Raw genomic sequence first — 22808 nt, 5'->3', positions numbered from 1 at the left:
TGACCTACAAGACTTTGAAACGGCGCTATCCTTAAGTAGGCCCGGAAAAGCCCCTGGCCCTGATGGGGTCCCTGTTGATCTCTTCAAATTTCTCCCTGACCTCTGGGCTCCAATAATCACGAGAGTTTGTACTGCAACTATGGAACACGGGTTGTTGGATTCATGGTCATCATCTATAATGGTCCCAATATTCAAGAAGGGGGATCGACAAGATGTCAAGTGCTACCGCCCAATCTCGCTTCTTGACTCCTTGGGCAAAGTGGTTGGCAGAGTCCTTCTGGGCAAACTACAACAGTGGGTAGCGGACAAAAACATTCTTTCTGATCTACAGTTCGGCTTCAGGGAGGGCTTTGGAACTGTTGAGCAAGCATTAAATCTTAGCCTACTGACATCCAAATATACCCACGCCAAAACAGGTACTATTTTTATGACATATGTGGATTTGTCATCCGCTTTTGACTGTGTCTCACATGCCAAGCTCTGGTCGCTGCTGAGCGAAATGGGGGTAGATCCTCCTCTTTTGGACTTCCTAAGGGAGCTCTACAGCGAAGCCACGGCGAGAGTGAGGTACGGGACAAAAGGAGAACTAACAGCACCATTTAGGGTAGAGCGGGGAGTGAGGCAAGGTTGCGTCCTGGCCCCCTTTCTCTTCTCACTCTACACCAACGGCCTCGAAGAGTTCATGTTGAGAGGGGGGAGAGACCTCCCAAAAGTAAAAGATCGTCTGATCCCGGCACTACTCTATGCGGACGACGCTGTTATTTTAGCCCGAACTCCGAACGAACTGCAGAAATCATTAACTAAATATGCAGATTTTATGGCTGCCTTGGATCTGCATATAAATGTTAAAAAAACTTTTGTTATGGTGGTCGGTGGAACAAGAAAACCTACAAAGTCCATCTTTCTGAAAGACCAAAAAATTGAAAGAACCTCGCAATACCCCTACCTAGGCATCATGATAGATGATGCTCTAAATTGGAAAGCGGCGGTAGAGGCCAGGAGACATCTTTTTAAACGAGCGATTATGGCCCTAATGAAATTCTCTAACAAACTTGGAAAAAGATCTCCAGTGGAACTGCTACAGATTTATGCTGCGAAATGCCAATCTATAGCATTATATGGCGCAGGGATCTGGGGGCATACAACTACTGGCTCTATCCAAGAAGAGGAAAATATCTTCATGAGATTCCTTCTATCAACTCCACGAGGCATCTCTAGCTATGCCTCACATATAAATTGGGAATCTCATATATTGTAGATCTCATTAAAATCCAACCTCTTATGCTTTGGAGGAGAGTCTGGCTATCTGAAGAAAACAGCCTGACAAAAAGCATCCTACGGGATATCATGGAGCTGGACTATGCCAAAAAAATACCCTGGCTCTCCTATATTAGACATTTCTTTTGCGATCTGGGACTACAGCAATATTACTACAATCCAGAGCAACTAAGGGAAATGCCGAAAAAAGAACTAAAGCAGATAGCATTGAGCCACTTGGACTCCCTGAGACTATCTTCGCTGGTCACAAAAAAATCTGTTATGCATGCAATCATCACACAGCAGTCTCCGAAAATTCAGCCATATCTCACCCTAGAGATCACCACGTATGAAAAGATGCTCCTAACGAGGTTCAGACTGAACCTATTTTTCAGACTGGTGACATTCCCGGAAAAAAATAACTGGAGTACCCAGATGGCCTTGTGCCCTTGTGACCATCACTCTCAACAGTCCACCATCCATACAATACTTTTTTGCAAGTTCTATCACACTTTTCGAAAGATATGGATTATCCCTGTACTAACAAAATGGGGCCATAGACAATGTCGCCCAGCTATGTTGGCACTCCAATGCCTGGACTCAGAATATACTGTGTACCATGTACTAAACTTTCTAAAGTGTATTATGAGACACAGAAACAATTTGTAAATGCAAAGTACTATCCTTCAGTTTCTTTAGAATGTTTGGCAAATCTGACTTTTAACTATATGTACTCAATTTTAACTGTTTTCACTGAATATTTTGTATAACTATGTCATCTTTTATGGTTTTTCAATTGCTAAAAAACCGAATAAAGATTATTATTATTATTATTAGGTATTCACATAAGGCTCAGTTAAATGCAGAAAAAAGAATGACAAGACGTCAAGTCTCAGAGTAAAATATGTCTAAATCCAAATCAAGAGACAGACTGACGTACATACGCTTTCTAAGTTGGAGCAAAGCAGACTCCTGGCTCATCCCCATAAATAGTTTGTAGTATAGAACGTATGCAGTGAAAATGGCAGTGCAGGCATAAGCTGATTATATATCATTTCATAAATTGGCAAATCAAAATACAACAGGGCATATTATCAAGGACTGGAGAAACCTATTGCCAACGCCAATTATCAGCAGTTTTGTTATCACCGCCTAACGCTGAAAACTATTGCCATGTTAGCGGCGTATTAACAAGCCGTCGCAACATGGCGATAGTAACAGGGAACGGCGGTGAAAAATCCAGCTAACATCAGCGCGATGGCGATAGGAAATCTAGCGTTAGCAGGCGATACCTAGCGATCGGCCCATTAGCGACAGAAAAGTCCTTTCTTCCCTCCCGGCGATAAGTCCTTGATAAGATGCCCCACTGTCTTGTGTTGAAATTGCCTTGATTTTCGGAATGGTGCGTGCGGATTTGTAATAACTATTTTGTAAGTTAGTAATGACTTACTAGCCATTTGGAGCTCCCATTTCCTGAATGTTGGTTAACTACCAAAAGCTACATGGAGCAATGATCCGATGACACCATAAACAATTTGCACAGAAAACAAGTTTAAGCCCTTGTCTGAGAGATTGGCTCCCTTGTGTTGCCGCTGCTGAATATACCCTTCACTGACCAGTACTGTTCGAGAAAAGAGTCTGACAGAAGCATCAGTGAAAAGCTAAACTTCAAAGCTAGGAGCCCAGTGAAATTGCCAGAGTGTGCCCCAGTGGTGTCAAGCTAGCACCCAGCCACATAAAGAAATCCTCCGAAATTCCAGGGTAGGGTTGAAGATGAGAATGGCCACTGTAATAGCCAGATCAAGTTAGATGAGCTCTCAGAGCTGGGTAACAACCACTGATTTAAAAGTAGGTATAATTTCGCTTTCCTAAACACTGTCCTGATGGAATCACGAGGCCCTAACACTTTCTCAGCAAAAAGATGAAAAACACCTGCCCGTGTCCAGATCTCTGCTCCGAAAGGTCAAAATGCCTGTGAGACGTTGATATCAGTCTGGACACAGATAAATGCCAGGACCTGCAGCAAGGCAGGAGATGCCAATGGGACTACAGAACACACTGCTGTGTATTTCCTCACACGGACCACCTCAAGGGTATGCATGTGCTATAGCATATGTTTTCACTAGGCTGGAGCCCTAAGAGATGGCAACTGTATAGGTGCGTGGACAAAAGGCTAACACCTGATTCCATGCTATTCCAGAAAGAGGGAGCAATCTTCCTTCCTCTTTGACCAGTTCCAACAATGGAGACAATGAATACTGAAGATGCATCCTTGTGGAGGCAATCATTTACTGAGCTGCTCCGGTGTAAGAGAAGTGATGGATCATTTACAACATGGTCTTCTCTTTCTAATAAACACAACATACAGGCTGGTCTAGCCTAGAGTATGCATGCCAGAGCAGGCACAAGGGCCAAATGAAAAAGTGGCCCTCGTTATACAGATGTTGCTTAGCGGAGACATAAACATCACTATTCCCACTCCAGTAAGTGCAACCCTAAACTAACCTTTACACCTCAATCCCAACCATGAACCCAGGAATTCCTTTTTGAGGCCCCAATACACACCCAAAACTCAAAATGGACCCAAATGCACACCCCAATTTTCATATTTTACCCAAAATCACACCCCAATGTTCTTATTTTACCAGAAAGCACACCCCTATTTTTATATTTGACACCAAATCACACCCCAATTTTCAGATCCGACATCCAAAACCCATACCCACACGAAAAAACTTAAACTTACCCCATTACTGACCTCACAATGCGTTGTACTCAAATGCGATGTAAAGGCACCTACCTGCATTGTTGGAGTTGCGTAGCTAATGATGTACTACCTGCGTTGTAATGGACATCCGCCATGCCAAAGGCAACCCATAGGCTAGCCTGTTTGCATTCGTCTACCCCTAGACCACGCTCAGCACCAAGGAGCCTTCCTCTTGGACACTCCACTGCTACAACTCCAGCACCCTCCTCGCCATCATCCCTGGATGCCACCTCGCCTGCCAGGACCAACCTCTGCTCCAGATTGGACATTGCCATTGCCATCACTGACAGATGAAGTACCACCCTCAAGGAGCACCCCGACCGTCAAGGAAGAGACATTGCCATCAACTACCAGAGCACACTCCGACTGACCACGCACTCCAATGACCCACGGGTGACCATGGACCACCTCAACTCCAAGATCCGGACTAAGCCTAAGCACATCCACTGCAGCACCCTCATGTGCAGGCCCCCCAGACCTTGACCCCGCATTCTCAAATACCATTGTTCACCTCATTGCACTCCTGGGCCTCCCGTCCACCGACAACATCCTACTAGTTGATCTCAAGTTTCACCTGGACAACCCCAGTGACCAGGACATCACCGCCTTCTGGGGAAGGTCCCCAACATCAGACAAAAGCAGTAACCCACCTCAACAATCCACATAGCAGGACACACGGTCGAGCACGTCACCTCCACCAGAGGGAGCTTCAACTTCAGCCACAACACCAGACTCTCCTGGACCGACAATCATTGGATACATCACGTCTTCATCATGCCCACCAGATGCCACCGCCAGCAACGCAAACCCTCGCAGATGGATCAAGACCACCATAGGACATCTCGTCAACTCTCTCTGCACCAACACTTCGCCACTGCTACCAACTGAAGTCACCACTGCACGCACCCGCCACCAATGGATCTCCAAAAGTGCAGACATTCGGGCACCTCTAATGAACGGCACTGCGTCAGTACCTTCCGCCTGCTTGATGGCAGGCGTGAGGGTGACGCAGTGCCACAGGGATGGCCTGGCCCCATGCATTGATGGAGTTGAGTCATGGTTGTGGTTGTGACACAACTGCAGCAATGCGTGACTTTTGTGCAGACAGATATGTCAGGATTCCTGACGTATCTGTCATTATTTGCGCATGGAGTGCTGTCCAGTGAATACAGCGCATCCATGCTGTCGCAAGTGGGACATAGTGACAAGTGTTGCAACGCTGTCTTGTCACAGCGCAGCAACACCCAGGAATGCGCTCTATCTTGTTGATGGTGCGCGTTCCTGCACTGTAGTTTTGTCGCACAGCAGCATTGCAACATTGCTTGTAGCGCTGTCCAGCACCAAAACCTGCTGAGATGTGGCCCCAAGTGTTATCCCCATTTTTAAGACCAGCTATTTTCTGGTTTAAAGTAACTGGCTATAAGTGCAGTTAGAGTCATTTTTTTTGTCTTTAGAAGTTGAAGGTTCTCCTTGTTAATATGGAGTAGGGGTGTTTGTGGGCGTTTTTGCACGGGAACTCGTCTCCTGCATATTATTATCGCTAACAGGAGTGGCGATCTATGCAGAGGACGTTTTTGCCTAAAAGCTATTAGAGACAGCTTGCTAATATAGAGATAAGATCATCACTGCATTACCTGGCAGAAAAGTGCTGCTAACGCGCTGATAACTGCTTGATAATATGCCCCAGCATGTAATACAGCATCATCTAGCACTGTCCCAAGACAATCCCTAAATGAAAATTAGAACAACCACCTTTGACCTAATGCCATCGGATGTGTCAGTACACATCTAGTTACAATCAAAACAATGACAGTATATTTTATAAATAGGCATACAGAAATGGAGGGAGGAAAATTCTGGAAAGTACTAAAAGGTTTACTCTGGAGTTCGAGAAACCACATCTACACAGCATTATAATAACGCACATTATTCTACCTGTGATGAGAGGAGAAATGAGAGAGCACATTGTGGCTACAACAGAAATCAAAATGGAGTTAGGGCCTAGTTTGGGTCTAGCTGCCAGGCACAGGAAAATATAGTTTTACAAAGTGCAGTATTTTTGTTTTAGAGCAAAAATTGCACATAGATTTATAATAATCCACATTTTGCTTGATGATAGGAGAAATGAAAGCACAACCTATAGCTGTAACAGAAATCAAAATAGAGTCGGGACCTACTTTGGGCCTAATTTCCAGGCACTGGAAAATACAGTTTTACAAAATGCAGTATTTTCGTTTTCGTGCAGAAATTGTTCATTAAAATAGGCACACAATTCTCACAATTCTAATAAATCAAAATCATGTTTATTAATGATATAATACATTACATTATCATTGACATTAACAATAACTTTAACAAAGGCCCTAAATGCCCCTGTACTCAGAAGTGCATTGTCATTAGCTGTACATAGCAAGTTACGGGTACATGGGCAGATTATCGGAAGGAAGCAGTGGTCAAACTCAATTCAGCAATATCCTATGGGCTCTGGGTGCAGATCCTTTCTGTGAGAAAGGGTATTATTTGTTGTAGGGGATGTAGCTCCTCACCAAGTAATAATGCCACAGTTACATATCAGGTTCAGCTAGGTCAAAATATTTTTAAAAGGCCCTCAACTCAAGCTTGGCAGCTGGAGTACATAGCAGACAGGCTTAACTTGGGAGAAATCTTTAAAGCATTTATAAGTACCACAATGGCTACAAATTAGAAAACACACCACAAACAAACCCACTCCATTTTATAAAAAATAGAGTAAATTTTAATGAGCACGTAGACACAATAAAGGACAAACATTTGATATAGGGAAATGGAAATATGATTTTTTTAGAGCTTTAGATGTTCTTAGCACCAAAAAGCACAAAGCTCCAACTGTGGATATTTGGTAGCTCTTGTCGGGGTCAATGTCAAAAGTTAAGGCTGACAGTGATGGAGCGCAGGTCGGATACAGAGACCAGGTTTGTCCCAGGGGAAAGTTTACATTCTGACTTAGTTACTCTTTTGGAAAAAGTCCCCCTTGATGGGGTAGTTGCTGGATTGGGGACGCCAGCTGGATCTGAAGAAGGACTCATCGGCGGAGGCCGGCTGAAGTGCAGGACCTCGGTGGGAGTCATAGCTCTCACAGGAAGTTTGAGGCTCTTGATGTCACAGGCAGCAAAACTCTGAGCGGGTGACATCTGAAGTCAGGCCCCAGGAAGGCATTTTTGTTATCAGGTTGCTACTCTCTGTTGGTATCAGTGAAGTCCTGCACGTTCAGATTTAGAAACTTTTCGAGGAACCAGGACCCTTTCAGTGGGGCAAACCTGCAAGCTGAATTCAACCAACAGTTTGACATCAGCGGCTATGGCTCAGCACTGGTCCTGTAGTAGCCTCTGGTTCTTTTGCAAAAAGTTGGGAAATAATGTCCAGTCTTGCTGTTTTTAATGGTAAAAGAGTACACTCTAAAACTAGTCCTAACCCCCCCAAATGGCCATGGTCCATTTGGGGGGGTTAGGACTCAGTCTTCTAGAAGCCATCAGCAGGGTACAGAGCAAATCCAATTGGAACTAGTCTGCTGTGCTCAGTAGAGGATTGGTCTTCTTGCAGCTTTTGTGTTCCTGGAGATGAGCAGGAGGCTAGCCAGCCAGCCCTCGGACTCCACTCTTCTATCCTAGGTACAAGTTGTGAGCAGTTGGTGTTTCTCTCCAAAGGTTTAACAGCAGACACAGTCCTTCTGTCTTCCACAGGTCCAGAAGTGCTCTGAAGAATGCACCCATGAGTGCCACTTTTATGCAGGGCACTAGATTGTGGGTGGTAGAAATTCCCTGTCCAATGTGGAAAAAGTTCCCAAGAGCAACCCTACCCACCTTGGTATATTTACCAGGTCTGGGTGGAATTCGCAGAGTTTTGCTCCGTGGAATTCCGCTGAGTTCCAAACAAACGAAGCGAACGAGTAGTAGAATGGTTGTCCACCCATTTGCACTGCTTTTTCAGTAGAGAAAAGAGGTATCCCTTTGGGAGTACACTTTTATAGGACTCATAAATTCCCTTACTTCCCACTCATCAGCAATATTGAGGTTTGAGATTGGCCTAAAATTGTTTAGGTCCTCGGGGTCTAAGCCTGGTTTTTTAGTAGTGGAGATACTTGGCCTAGTTTTAGGCAGTCTGGCATGATCCCTGTGTTTAACGAGCTGTTTATTGTCATAGACAAGAGGGGTGAAATTACGTGACTGAGGTATTTTGCCATGGACACGGGAGGGGGTCCGCGAAATGGGAGTAGGGTTTTGCGTTCACAATTAGTTTTGAGATATCCATTTCTGAGAGTGGCTTGAATGCTTTTCAGCAATTTGGGGTAGATGCAAATCCTGGGGTTTGGTTGCCCTCCTTTGTCTCCGGGAGGAGGATTCAGGCGTTTGTGTGTAGATATCAAGGGAGGACTCGATCAACGTTATTTTCTCATCAGAGAATTTGGCGAATTTATTGCAGCGTTCTTTCGAGCCCTGAGGGGTTTCGAAGTCTGTTTTTTTATGATGTAGAAAAGGTTTTTAGACAATTTATTGCATTGTCAATGGTGCTGTGGTAAAAGGCTGCTTTTTCTTTGATGATGTGCTTTTTGTATGTTCTGTAAACACAACAGGTGATGGACCGAATGTGGATCAATGTCACACACTCACCCCAGTCCAAAGATCTGGGCCCAAATCCATCGTTTTTTTGCACTCCACACCACCCTGGGTTAGACAATGGCGATATGCAAATCAGCTCTGACCCTGTGCCCCATGGGAACAGTCCAGTCTGAACTACAAAAGCCATGTCCTTCCCAGAACGGAATCAAGCATCCAAGGACCGGACCGGTTTCGATGTAACACCTCTCATCAGCCCGGCTAGCTTGACTCCAGTGGTGTGGAGTGCCTGGGACCCACGTCTGGGCATCCCCAGCGCACTTAGGGCGGAATATGCAAACACAACAGGTGATGGACCGAATGTGGATCAATGTCACACACTCACCCCAGTCCAAAGATCTGGGCCCAAATCCATTGTTTTTTTGCACTCCACACCACCCTGGGTTAGACAATGGCGATATGCAAATCAGCTCTGACCCTGTGCCCCATGGGAACAGTCTAGTCCGAACTACAAAAGCCATGTCCTTCCCAGAACGGAATCAAGCATCCGAGGACCGGACCGGTTTCGAGGTAACACCTCTCATCAGCCCGGCTAGCTTGACTCCAGCGGTGTGGAGTGCCTGGGACCCACGTCTGGGCATCCCCAGCGCACTTAGGGCGGAATATGCAAACACAACAGGTGATGAACCGAATGTGGATCAATGTCACACACTCACCCCAGTCCAAAGATCTGGGCCCAAATCCATCGTTTTTTTGCACTCCACACCACCCTGGGTTAGACAATGGCGATATGCAAATCAGCTCTGACCCTGTGCCCCATGGGAACAGTCCAGTCCGAACTACAAAAGCCATGTCCTTCCCAGACGGAATCAAGCATCCGAGGACCGGACCGGTTTCGAGGTAACACCTCTCATCAGCCCGGCTAGCTTGACTCCAGTGGTGTGGAGTGCGTGGGACCCACGTCTGGGCATCGCCAGCGCACTTAGGGCGGAATATGCAAACACAACAGGTGATGGACCGAATGTGGATCAATGTCACACACTCACCCCAGTCCAAAGATCTGGGCCCAAATCCATCGTTTTTTTGCACTCCACGCCACCCTGGGTTAGACAATGGCGATATGCAAATCAGCTCTGACCCTGTGCCCCATGGGAACAGTCCAGTACGAACTACAAAAGCCATGTCCTTCCCAGAACGGAATCAAGCATCCGAGGACCGGACCGGTTTCGAGGTAACACCTCTCATCAGCCCGGCTAGCTTGACTCCAGTGGTGTGGAGTGCCTGGGACCCACGTCTGGGCATCCCCAGCGCACTTAGGGCGGAATATGCAAACACAACAGGTGATGGACCGAATGTGAATCAATGTCACACACTCACCCCAGTCCAAAGATCTGGGCCCAAATCCATCGTTTTTTTGCACTCCACACCACCCTGGGTTAGACAATGGCGATATGCAAATCAGCTCTGACCCTGTGCCCCATGGGAACAGTCCAGTCCGAACTACAAAAGCCGCGTCCTTCCCAGAACGGAATCAAGCATCCGAGGACCGGACCGGTTTCGAGGTAACACCTCTCATCAGCCCGGCTAGCTTGACTCCAGTGGTGTGGAGTGCGTGGGACCCACGTCTGGGCATCGCCAGCGCACTTAGGGCGGAATATGCAAACACAACAGGTGATGGACCGAATGTGGATCAATGTCACACACTCACCCCAGTCCAAAGATCTGGGCCCAAATCCATCGTTTTTTTGCACTCCACGCCACCCTGGGTTAGACAATGGCGATATGCAAATCAGCTCTGACCCTGTGCCCCATGGGAACAGTCCAGTACGAACTACAAAAGCCATGTCCTTCCCAGAACGGAATCAAGCATCCGAGGACCGGACCGGTTTCGAGGTAACACCTCTCATCATCCCGGCTAGCTTGACTCCAGTGGTGTGGAGTGCCTGGGACCCACGTCTGGGCATCCCCAGCGCACTTAGGGCGGAATATGCAAACACAACAGGTGATGGACCGAATGTGAATCAATGTCACACACTCACCCCAGTCCAAAGATCTGGGCCCAAATCCATCGTTTTTTTGCACTCCACACCACCCTGGGTTAGACAATGGCGATATGCAAATCAGCTCTGACCCTGTGCCCCATGGGAACAGTCCAGTCCGAACTACAAAAGCCGCGTCCTTCCCAGAACGGAATCAAGCATCCGAGGACCGGACCGGTTTCGAGGTAACACCTCTCATCAGCCCGGCTAGCTTGACTCCAGTGGTGTGGAGTGCCTGGGACCCACGTCTGGGCATCCCCAGCGCACTTAGGGCGGAATATGCAAACACAACAGGTGATGGACCGAATGTGGATCAATGTCACACACTCACCCCAGTCCAAAGATCTGGGCCCAAATCCATCGTTTTTTTGCACTCCACACCACCCTGGGTTAGACAATGGCGATATGCAAATCAGCTCTGACCCTGTGCCCCATGGGAACAGTCCAGTCCGAACTACAAAAGCCATGTCCTTCCCAGAACGAATCAAGCATCCGAGGACCGGACCGGTTTCGAGGTAACACCTCTCATCAGCCCGGCTAGCTTGACTCCAGTGGTGTGGAGTGCCTGGGACCCACGTCTGGGCATCCCCAGCGCGTACTTAGGGCGGAATATGCAAACACAACAGGTGATGGACTGAATGTGGATCAATGTCACACACTCACCCCAGTCCAAAGATCTGGGCCCAAATCCATCGTTTTTTTGCACTCCACACCACCCTGGGTTAGACAATGGCGATATGCAAATCAGCTCTGACCCTGTGCCCCATGGGAACAGTCCAGTCCGAACTACAAAAGCCATGTCCTTCCCAGAACGGAATCAAGCATCCGAGGACCGGACCGGTTTCGAGGTAACACCTCTCATCAGCCCGGCTAGCTTGACTCCAGTGGTGTGGAGTGCCTGGGACCCACGTCTGGGCATCCCCAGCGCACTTAGGGCGGAATATGCAAACACAACAGGTGATGGACCGAATGTGGATCAATGTCACACACTCACCCCAGTCCAAAGATCTGGGCCCAAATCCATCGTTTTTTTGCACTCCACACCACCCTGGGTTAGACAATGGCAATATGCAAATCAGCTCTGACCCTGTGCCCCATGGGAACAGTCCAGTCCGAACTACAAAAGCCATGTCCTTCCCAGAACGGAATCAAGCATCCGAGGACCGGACCGGTTTCGAGGTAACACCTCTCATCAGCCCGGCTAGCTTGACTCCAGTGGTGTGGAGTGCCTGGGACCCACGTCTGGGCATCCCCAGCGCACTCAGGGCGGAATATGCAAACACAACAGGTGATGGACCGAATGTGGATCAATGTCACACACTCACCCCAGTCCAAAGATCTGGGCCCAAATCCATCGTTTTTTTGCACTCCACACCACCCTGGGTTAGACAATGGTGATATGCAAATCAGCTCTGACTCTGTGCCCCATGGGAACAGTCCAGTCCGAACTACAAAAGCCATGTCCTTCCGAGAACGGAATCAAGCATCCGAGGACCGGACCGGTTTCGAGGTAACACCTCTCATCAGCCCGGCTAGCTTGACTCCAGTGGTGTGGAGTGTCTGGGACCCACGTCTGGGCATCCCCAGCGCACTTAGGGCGGAATATGCAAACACAACAGGTGATGGACCGAATGTGGATCAATGTCACACACTCACCCCAGTCCAAAGATCTGGGCCCAAATCCATCGTTTTTTTGCACTCCACACCACCCCGGTTAGACAATGGCGATATGCAAATCAGCTTTGACCCTGTGCCCCATGGGAACAGTCCAGTCCGAACTACAAAAGCCATGTCCTTCCCAGAACGGAATCAAGCATCCGAGGACCGGACCGGTTTCGAGGTAACACCTCTCATCAGCCCGGCTAGCTTGACTCCAGTGGTGTGGAGTGCCTGGGACCCACGTCTGGGCATCCCCAGCGCACTTAGGGCGGAATATGCAAACACAACAGGTGATGGACCGAATGTGGATCAATGTCACACACTCACCCCAGTCCAAAGATCTGGGCCCAAATCCATCGTTTTATTGCACTCCACACCACCCTGGGTTAGACAATGGCGATATGCAAATCAGCTCTGACCCTGTGCCCCATGGAAACAGTCCAGTCCGAACTACAAAAGCCATGTCCTTCCCAGAACGGAATCAAGCATCCGAGGACCGGACCGGTTTCGAGGTAACACCTCTCATCAGCCCGGCTAGCTTGACTCCAGTGGTGTGGAGTGCCTGGGACCCACGTCTGGGCATCCCCAGCGCACTTAGGGCGGAATATGCAAACACAACAGGTGATGGACCAAATGTTCTGTGTCCTGCTCTGAATCAGTGGAGGTGAGTTGAGGAAGGTTTGACTCACCAGAGTCTTTCTGCAACTCTGAGCTGTCCTCTTTCTTTCCCGCAAATTTGGATTTCGGCCGTCGGCGAGTTGAGAGACGCGGCGTCCTACGGGGGCCATTCTAGAAAGATTGGTGCATATTGAAGTGTCACATATCACAACGTATTTCCAATGGAATGCCGGCACCTTGAAGACAATGAACCTATAAAAGAAACACTGTGCTGACTGTTGGTGTACTGTATTACTTCTATACAACGTCTTCCTTTCGAAGGACTGGATACCTCTATTTAAAAGCCTAATCTTTGTTTATAAAGTACAGAAAACACTGTTACACCGGTGAGCCTAAGTATTTGCCCTGAGGAAGCCCAACACGGGCGAAACGCAATGGCTGTCTGTCTAATCATCTTGTATCAAGAATACTTTAAAGGATGTATTAAAAGTGATTTTTCATATCACTGAAGGACATTCATTTGTTTCAGAGTTTTGAAGAACTGTGCAAATACTCTTATTGTTGCCTCTCTATGTCTTTGTTGTTTGTTTAAATGCTTATGGTCCTTTGGCAGTGGACCAGAGAGGTGGGCAGCATTTGAAAAATAACCTACTGTGACTTTGGTTTACAGTGCGGTTGTGCAACTAGTATTTCCTTACTGACATTTTGCTGTTTTTCTGTCTTTCTGAGTTGAGATCCTTGGTGAACCAGGATCCTGAAGGGGTGTCTCTAGCTTTTTTTCGTTTCAGAGGGGCTACTTGGTCTAGGATGGCTGTCATCGTAGAGTGAAAGTGGGTTGTGAGTTTGGTCGTTGTGTGGTTGCCTGACTTAAGTGGAAGGCCAGAGATCATTTTATTTTCCAGCTCTATTAGGGGAGCTAGGCTTAGGTTTCTGGACCACTGAAGGGTTTTCCTAGTATGGATGCGGTATGATTCTTTAAGGTGTAGGAGGAATAGGATGATGCAGTGGTCGGACAAATCAACTGGGAAGTTGTTGTTGATGGTTATCGTCTTCTATTGGGCTATGATTGCGTCAAGGGTTGAGCCTCTGTTGTGGGGTTGTTCTTTACAGTGTTGGTAGAGGTTGTGCTTGAGTAGGAGTTCTTTTAAGGATTAGATTTATGTGTTAAAATCATCGTTGCAGTGGAGGTTGAAATTGCCCAGGATTATGTTGTTGGCGTCTGAGCATGAGCAGTGAGTTACCAGGTCTGGTAGGTGTTCGAGGAAGGGGTGGGTGTTTCCTGGGGGGTAGTAGAGAAGGTGGCAGTTTGTTGACTTATTATTTTTCAGCCGTATAGAGATGTTGAAATATTCAAAGGTGCTGTAAGTGGGGGGGACAGATTCCACCATCATGATGGTATTCTTGTGGATAATGGCTAAGCCCGCACCTATGTGGTTGGTTCTGTCTTTTTTGATGATTGAGAATCCGGGAGGAACTAGTAAATCGAGGATCAGGTAGGATGATTAATTAAGCCAAATCTCTGTGATGAATGCCATGTCAAGGTCATAGTTAAGGATTTTTTCCACCAGTTCTGTGGCATGCTTGGAGGCAGATCTACAGTTTATAAGTAGACAGTTGGTAGAGAGGAGGGTGCTCTGCGGATATCCGAGAGGTGTGCTGGCGGTCTGGCTGTTAACCTGGGTGGAACAGGATGTCTCACGATACCAGTGATCACCTGGATTTTGAAGGTGGGTTCTCTTTTTCTGGTTGGTGTCAAATTGTATGTTTTGGCCAGCTCTCTCGCTTCGATGTGTGACATATTAGGCATTGTTCAAATCGGTCTGTAGGCGCGTTTTTTTGGAGGAGTGGTTGGCTAGCGTTTAGGCTGAGTTACTGGGGGTTGGAGTGGAGGTCTGGTGTTGTCCGGGGGTAGAGGTGTGAGCATTGGGCATGGTCAGGGATGGTTTTGAGGGTCATAAGGATTTTATTAATACCTATTCACCATCCACCACAATAAACAAGAATTGCCCTTAACAATTGCATCCTGCATTTTGATCCAATTTTGCTCATAAAATGCCTTCTTTTCCTGGGCGTTTTTCTTTTTCTAAGCGGTATGTCCTTTTAAGGGACTTTCAATACTGCTTGGACCGTCCATCATATCTTATGGAAAACAGACACTTTGGCTTTTTTTATACCTCGTGTAGCGAGCGATATTCTTCATCAAACCACCCTGTTTGCCATTTCTCTAAAGGTCTCTTCACCAGTGTATGAAGATATGGGGTTTTTGGATTAGCTAATTCCTGATTCTGCTGGCTCACAGTTTGCTTACAAACTCTGATGAAGGGTATGCATCTATGAAAGTGAACAAATCTCAGGAGCGAGGAGGTGTCTTTTAATAGACAGATTGCTCTGATGTGAGTAAAACATGTTTTTTACTTGTGTCTATAAACTGCATGCATATACGTATTTAATGTATTCCAAATATACATTAGCTTGGATATAATTTTAATTTATTGTTTATCTCTAGGGGTTTTAAACAACACTAAGTAAGGGGCATTAAGAGTTATTGAATGACTGCTCTTGCCCTTATAAAACTCATTCTGCACTATATAACAAAAGCTTAGATTGAGATGGTATGAATCGTGAGTAAAGGTTTTTTCTATTTCTGGGCTGTCACTGGTTCACTCATTAGAAACCTACAATAACCATGTTTACACGGCTTGGGGAAGCAAATAAGAATTATTGAGACTACCAGATGTATCATCTAGAAATCTGTACATAGATGAATAGGAGGAATAAAGCCATAGTGTGGGTTAAAATTCTAGAAGCATTTTCTGAAAGTGTCTTTAAAAAAATAGCTTTTACCACAATTTGAAGTCTGCTAAAACACAAGACCATGGATGCAGCTGTCTCATGTCCATGGGTAGACACATATGCTTATCCCAGATCAAGAACTCTTTATTTCAGTAAAATACCATAAAGAAACAAAGATTCAGAAATGAACTACGCACATATCGATAAGGGGACAAGACAATACATGTGGTAAGACTTGAAAATACAGTTAAAAATGACAATCCATAAAAGTTAATTTTTTTATTTTTTATTAATCATTTTCAACAAGAAAAAACAAACACTACAGAAAAAAGACAGTACATGGCATACATATCAATAGTTATACATTGCATCCAGTGGGGCCAAGTCAGGGCTACATAGACAATCATATAAAAGGTATTTCATTCGAAAAATAAAATAAACTCACAAAGGTATGGGGGTACAGTGCAATACAGGCCTATAGTAAACATAGTCATCACATCGTCAGAAGCAATAGGAGGTTAAATAGTGGGCACAGATAATAAGTAGGTGGTAAGGGGTGCCCAAATGTCCTGTGGTCTCGAAGATGCGGGTAGCTCTTCAGCATAACAGACCAGCTGGTCCCGCCACTAGGTTAGATCTTGCAACCATAGTTTAGTTGTAGGGGTAAGACAGCTCTCCCAACACATAGACACCCTTCGCTTGGCTATCAACAATGCAATGGCAACAAACCTTCTGCAGGAGGCCTTGACACAGGAAATAAGACCGTGGAGACATATTTGAGGGGTACAATCCAGAGGAAGATCAACCATCAGACTAATAATCTTTATGACAGATTCCCAGTACGAAAATACCTTGGCACAAACCCATGCTAGGTGATAAAAATCAGCATCAGGGGCCCCACAGCGTCTGCAAGCAGCTGAATCTCGCAAACCATACTTGTGCAATTGGACAGGTTATAGTATAACTGATGTACATATTTAAAATGCACCATGTGCAAGTTTCCATTAGCTGTCAAGTGCCCTATCAAGCGGCAACAGTCCGCCCATTCATCCTCAGTTATGGCGCTCGGTAATACTACATTCCATTAAGTCAAAGCTGCTACAGCAGAGGCAGCCACCTCCCTTTGCGACACCCAATAGAGTCTAGTTACCAGCTTCACCCTAGAGGGAACAGTGTATCAAAGTTGCAGTGCTTCTAATGTAGGCGGCTCAGCTGGAAAATGTGGATACAGCGCACCCAAGGCCGACCTCAATCTGGTGTAAACAAACAGGTGCATTGAGGTGATAGGGCCTCCAGGAACCAGGGATGCCGAAGAGATAAATTGCCCCTCAGGATACACATCCCCCATATTCACTATATTCATATCTTTGAGTGTCCGCAGGGCACCCACCTCAGTAGTGACCGCGAGACCCGTGTGATGAAGAAGAGGCATTCTAGGGGCATAAAGTGGCAATTTCGGTGCCCGCCTGCCTAATTCATGCCATGCTTTAACCGTGGTTTGAACAGTATAAAATCCCCTTTCTCGAACACTGTATGTGTGTTAACAAGCATGGCCTTAAGGGGTATGGGGTGCACTGCGCCAGCCTCAACCGCCACATGAGGAATGTAAGCAGGGTCATGCTGCCAATAATGCGCAAAATGGGCTTGCGCACACAGATAATACAAGTGGAAGTCAGGAGCTGTGAAACCACCCTGCTCATAAGGGAGCGTAAGCATTTCCCACTTAAGGTGAGGCTTTTTACCCCCCACGCCAGAGTAATTAAAAGGGAGCAAAGGGAGTTAAAAAAAGTGACATGTCAAATGTACCGGAATATTTAAAAATAGATCCAGAAAGCGAGGGAGTATTACCCTTTTCATTAACGCTATACGGTCGGCAAAGGAGAGGGGCAGTTTAATCCAGCGGGTGACCTGTTCCTCAAAACGCGTAATGGCTGTTCCATAGTTAGCTCTGACTACTACCTGAGGGTCGCGATGCAGCCATATGCCCAAATATTTTACGGTATCAGTACACCAAACCAAGGGAAAATCTAGGTCAATGGGAGAGTTGCAATCCGTAAGAGGCAATATTATGGATTTGGACCAATTTATTCCTAGCCCAGACAACCATTCAAACCGAACATATTCTCGGAGGAGGGAAGCAAGATGAAGGGCAGGCTCACACACATACAGCACCATGTCATCAGCGTAAATGGAGTCAGGCAAAGGGCGTTGGAAGAACCGCAAGGCCGCCTGGGAGTAACGCTATCGCAAGATACAAGCCAAAGGCTCGAGAATAAGCATAAATAATAAGGGGGGAGCAGGCAGCCCTGTCGCATACCACGATGAATATGGAACAAGTGAGATAAGGCACCATTAACCCTCACTCGCGCTGTAGGGGAGTTATAGAGCAGTTTGATCCAATTGATAAAGGAGAAAGGCACACCCATACAATGTAAAATGGCGAGCATGTAGGACCAGGAGATCGAATCAAACGCCTAGGCGGCGTCTAGGACTACCGCCATCGCCGGCAACGTGGGCTCCAGGACGCGCATAACCGCGAAAAGCATCCTTAAATTATGGGAGGTGTAGCGTGTCAGCACAAAACCAGACTGATCCGGCAAAACTATAACCGGAAGAAGCATCTGCAATCTAGTAGCCAAAACCTTAGCCAAGATTTTAACATCTGTATTGATTAAGGATAATGGCCGGTAGGACTCACACCCGTCCAATGGTTTGCCAGGCTTGAGAAGCATGACCACCAACGCTTCACGTAGCGTTGGAGGTAGGCATTGAGACTCATAAGCCTCCTCAAAGACCTGATGTAAACAGGGGGCAAGAATTTTGATATACGTTTTATAAAATTCTGCCGGTAACCCGTCAGAGCCAGCCGATTTACCATTGGGGAGGGATTTAATAGCATCTTGAATTTCACCTAGGGTGATGGGATGCATTAAAAATCCTGTTGCCCCCGAGAAAGCCACACTAGTGCTGTATCATCCAAGTATTTTAGCAATTCAGATTCATCAGCAGCCCGGCGATAAGCATACATGTCTTCATAGTAATTAGCGAACGCTCGTAAAATATTAGAGGTGTCATAATGAGTGACTTCATCAACTGTGATCGAGCTAACAGTGTAATATCCCCCCCTAGGTTCCATGATACGAGCAGCTAGTGCCCTTCCAGGTCTGCCACCCTCCCGATAGTACCGGGCCCTACCCCTCCGGGACATATGACGTACCTCTTTGTCAGCGAGTCCATTATATTCCGCCACTTTTTCTTTAATAAGTGCAAGCACAGCTGGGTCTGGGTAGTCCTCGTACTGCTGCTCCAACCCCCCTAGGTCACGCTCCAACGCAGACATGGTACCTCTGAGCGACCGAAGAACCCCCGCTTGGAGACCAATACATAACCATGAATAGTCACCTTGAAGGCCTCCCATAGTGTCCCCACAGTGTCAACCGAGCCAGTATAATGTGTGAAATAGTCAGCAATGGCCTCCAGAACACCCTCACAAAACACCAGGTCCAACAAGGAGGAGGGCTGGAGCATCCACTGGAAAGGGGTGGTGGGGTATAGTCCGGCAGTGCCATGCAAAAATGCATGGGGGAGTGATCCGAAAGGGTTCTGGGCAGGTGCTTGATCCGCACTGTCCAATCATGTGCATCATGAGTCATCAACCAGAAATCTATGTGGGACCAGGCATGCCGGGCATGCCGTGCATAGGAGTGGCAGGTAGCTTCTTTTTTACTTGGATGGCGCAGCCGCCAGGCATCAACAAGCTCTAATGTCAACATACCATCCTGCAGTGCAATGGCTGCCCTCTTGGGAGGTAAGTCCGTCATAGACACTCTGTCCAAATGAGGATCCAACGCCACGTTAAAATCACCCCCACAAATAAGAGTGGAAGGGGGCAGCTTATAAAGTTTCCCCCACAGAGTGTCGTAAAAGACGGGGTCATCGATGTTACGACCATACACATTAATTAGCACCATAGACCTCCCATACAGCGTTCCCTGGACTATTATATATCTCCCACCATCATCCTCTTCTACGGAGGGCGGCATAAAGGGGGTACCCTTTTTAATCAGGATCATCACCCCGCGTGTAAGAAGAATATGATGCAGCTAGTTTCACCACAGCCCATCTAGTAGCTATTGTAGTCACAGCCTGTTTAGTAAGATGTGTCTCCTGTAGGAAAGCAATTTGAATATGGTGTTGATCTAGATAGGAAAGCACCTGGCGCACTTTCCTCGGATTGTTGAGCCCTCTTACATTCCAGCTAAGCCAGGATAACATCTTGTTCTCGGGATCAGTCATGTCCCATCCATGAAATACACATATCTACCATAGTGTCTAGAACAGGGGTCTCCAACCTTTTGTGTAGTGAGAGCTACTTCTGACCAGTGAACATATTCGTGAGCTACCGAACCCGAATCAACTTGTGCATTTTTCCGCGAGACCCCCCACGCCTCGTTTCATTGCCTTTAAGCCTAATTTCATCAGAGCCCATACTGTGGTTTGAACAAAATACCCAAGACAGGCCTAGAACACCAAAAGGATTTGTGACGCTTCAAGTCATTCCAATTAATAGGTCCAAAATTACGGTCCAAAATTAAGACCTTCCAGTAATAGTGGTCATTGAAATAATCATTGTAATGCGGCTCAATTAACAAACATACATGGAAAGCGATCTTAACTTCAATGTGGAACTGATTCGTTTTTATGCTGTAAATAATCATTTGGAAACGTGCTCAAGATTCTTCTCTCCAGCTAAGTTTTATTGTGTTTGTAATACAGGCCTGCAGTACACATTGCATTGTTCTTGTTCAAATACTAAAAAAGCTTTGCAGGAGGCTGAAGATTCTTCTCTGCAGCGACTTTAATCTTGGTTTTAATAATTAAACAGATTTGTTTTTTCCCCCAGGAAGTGCGACTGAACAAGTATTGATTACGACTACATACAAATAATTTCAGTGAGAGACTTGACACTGCATGGTGTCCAGTAATGCCTTGTAATCTGGGGTGTAGCTTGAGAGGGCAACTCTTATGGAGTCATTTAAATGTTCATCAGTCAGACGTGTGCGAAACTTAGATTTTAGGAAGTTCATATCGGAAAATGCAGATTCACAAAGATAGGTAGAGCCAAACAGGGAAAAAAGTTTCAATGCAGCTGTGTGGATGTTCTTAAACTTTTCTGCATCCCCAAGACTCCAGAAATTAATGTCAGATTGCCTTGATTTCAATTCAATGTCATTTTGAAGTGAGACCATCTCCATTTCCATGGTGTCAGAGTCAAGGTTCAGAAGAACACTAATTTTCTCTGAAATGTCACTAAGATCCACTTCCATGAAGGGGTTTGAAGTGAACATCACACAGGGCTCCAGTTGCTCAAAATCACTAAACCGGTCACTGAACTCTTGATTAAGCCTCACGAGGAGGTTACTGTATTTTTGTATGTCAAGGATCCCAGCCTCAATGTTGTTTTCTGACAGGATTTGGAGCACAGAGGGAAAGTGCTGAAACTTTCTTTTCTGTACATGCTGTATGAAAAGATTAAGTTTTGTTTTGAATGTTTTCACAGAACTAATCATGTTGGCTATTGTCTTGTTTTTGCCTTGCAACTCGTAGTTCAATAAATTTAATTTCTCTGTGACATCTGTCAAAAAAGCTAAATCGAGCAACCATTCAGTGTTTGACAGCTGTGTGGTATCTTCATTTCTAGACTCCATGAAAGCTTTGACTTCTGGCAATAGGGAAAGGAATCTTCGCAGTATTTTTCCTCTGCTAAGCCATCGGATCTGAGTGTGCAGTAAAAGGTCACCATACTCAGCTGAAAGTTCTTCAAGGAACAATTTGAAGGTTCGGTGCTGCTTGGCCTTTGCACGAATTGAATTAATAATTTTAACAACAGGAGTCATCACATGATCAAACCCCATTACCTTTGCACATATTGCCTGTTGATGTATAATGCAATGGTAGTTTAATAACGGAGGGAAATCTGGATCTGCTTTACAATTGGCAATGAAGCCAGAATGACGCCCTATCATTGCGGGCGCACCATCAGTTGTTATCGCCACTAACTTTTTCAATGGTACATTTTGTTTCGCAAAATAATTTTTCACCTCATTGTGGATGTCAGATCCTCTGGTTGTGGTTTTCAGAGGCAACAGAGTTAAAAATTCTTCTTCATACGTGAAATCTTCAAAAACCATTCTAACAAAGATAGCCAACTGTGCAATATCGCTTGCATCAACAGATTCATCACATTGCAGAGAAAAATATTCTGTCTTTAAATCCCGCTCCAACTGCTCTGTCATGTTGCCCGATAATGCAGATACCCTTCGTACCATAGTGTTTGCCCCCAACTGCACATCTGAAATGCCAGACATAACTTCAGGGCTAAATTTAAAGTCTTTGAATAAGGAGTGGGCCATTAGAAGCATTGCTTCCTTCATAATTGCTCCATCTGAAAATGTTGCTTTGTGCTTGATCAAGTGATGAGTAACTACGAAGGATGCTTCAGTTGCTGCAGTGGCTTTCTTCGTTGGCTTTGTGAAAAAAGATTGCTGTGTCTGCAATGCAGATTTCAGTTCATTTACTTTTTGTGACCTCAGGCTGCTTCCCTTAGGGAACTTCCTCTCAAAATGCATGTGCTTTGTTGTAAAATGCCTCTCAACATTGCCCTTTTTCCCCACTGCAACTTTTGCTCCACAGATTAAACACACACAGTTGTCTTTGATTTGTGTAAATAAAAATTCGTTCTCCCACTCTTGATGGAAGTTGTAAGTCTTCGGCCTTTTGGAGGGACCTGGCTCTTCACCCATCATTGGTTGTTGATGCTGTAGCAAGAGTAAAAATGTTGATGAAGTCCACATTCAATCCACAAAAGGCAAGAATACCACATGGACAGTTTTAATAATGCTGTAATCAGGGGCGGCTGGTGACATTTGAAAGTGATGAGGCGTAAGTGATCGTGGTATTGCACTGAGGCGAGTGAGCGACCCCTAACAACCAACAAGGAGTTGGGGGGGGGAGAAAATTTTGAAAAAAAGAGTTTCAAGCAAATTTGAGGAAGCAGGAAGATTGATAAAGCACTTGCGAAAG

The 22808-nt window shown here is 46.0% G+C and overlaps 2 protein-coding genes across 2 annotated transcripts in view; both read right to left on the bottom strand.

The window, feature by feature from the left end:
• The window catches only part of LOC147730523 (gamma-crystallin D-like), a 92917-nt gene extending 73852 nt beyond the window's left edge, over positions 1-19065 (bottom strand). Inside the window, exon 1 of the mRNA XM_086954080.1 lies at positions 18943-19065. Coding sequence (XP_086810206.1) covers positions 18943-19065 — 123 coding nt within the window. The remainder of the gene's footprint in view (positions 1-18942) is intronic.
• Positions 19066-20674: 1609 nt separating this feature from the next.
• Positions 20675-22528, bottom strand: LOC147730522 (general transcription factor II-I repeat domain-containing protein 2-like). The gene is made up of 2 exons (XM_086954079.1): positions 21319-22528; positions 20675-21189 (listed from the first exon to the last, which is right to left on the bottom strand). Exons 1-2 carry the CDS (start codon positions 22526-22528, stop codon positions 20675-20677), a joined length of 1725 nt encoding a protein of 574 aa, XP_086810205.1.
• Between the last annotated feature and the right edge of the window lie 280 nt (positions 22529-22808).

This window comes from Lissotriton vulgaris, chromosome 2_1 (assembly GCF_964263255.1).
Source record: "Lissotriton vulgaris chromosome 2_1, aLisVul1.2, whole genome shotgun sequence".
Taxonomy (NCBI): domain Eukaryota; kingdom Metazoa; phylum Chordata; class Amphibia; order Caudata; family Salamandridae; genus Lissotriton; species Lissotriton vulgaris.
The sequence above is the reverse complement of the archived record's forward strand: the minus strand, read 5'-3'. Positions and strand labels throughout refer to the sequence as shown.

Bases quoted from the DNA above. Each gene is read 5' to 3' on its own strand.
- LOC147730522 (XM_086954079.1), bottom strand. From the start codon at position 22,528: ATGGGTGAAGAGCCAGGTCCCTCCAAAAGGCCGAAGACTTACAACTTC. The intron at 21,190-21,318 runs GCAAAAACAAGA...AAATCCTGTCAG, and splicing joins ATTGAACTACGAGTTGCAAG to AAAACAACATTGAGGCTGGG.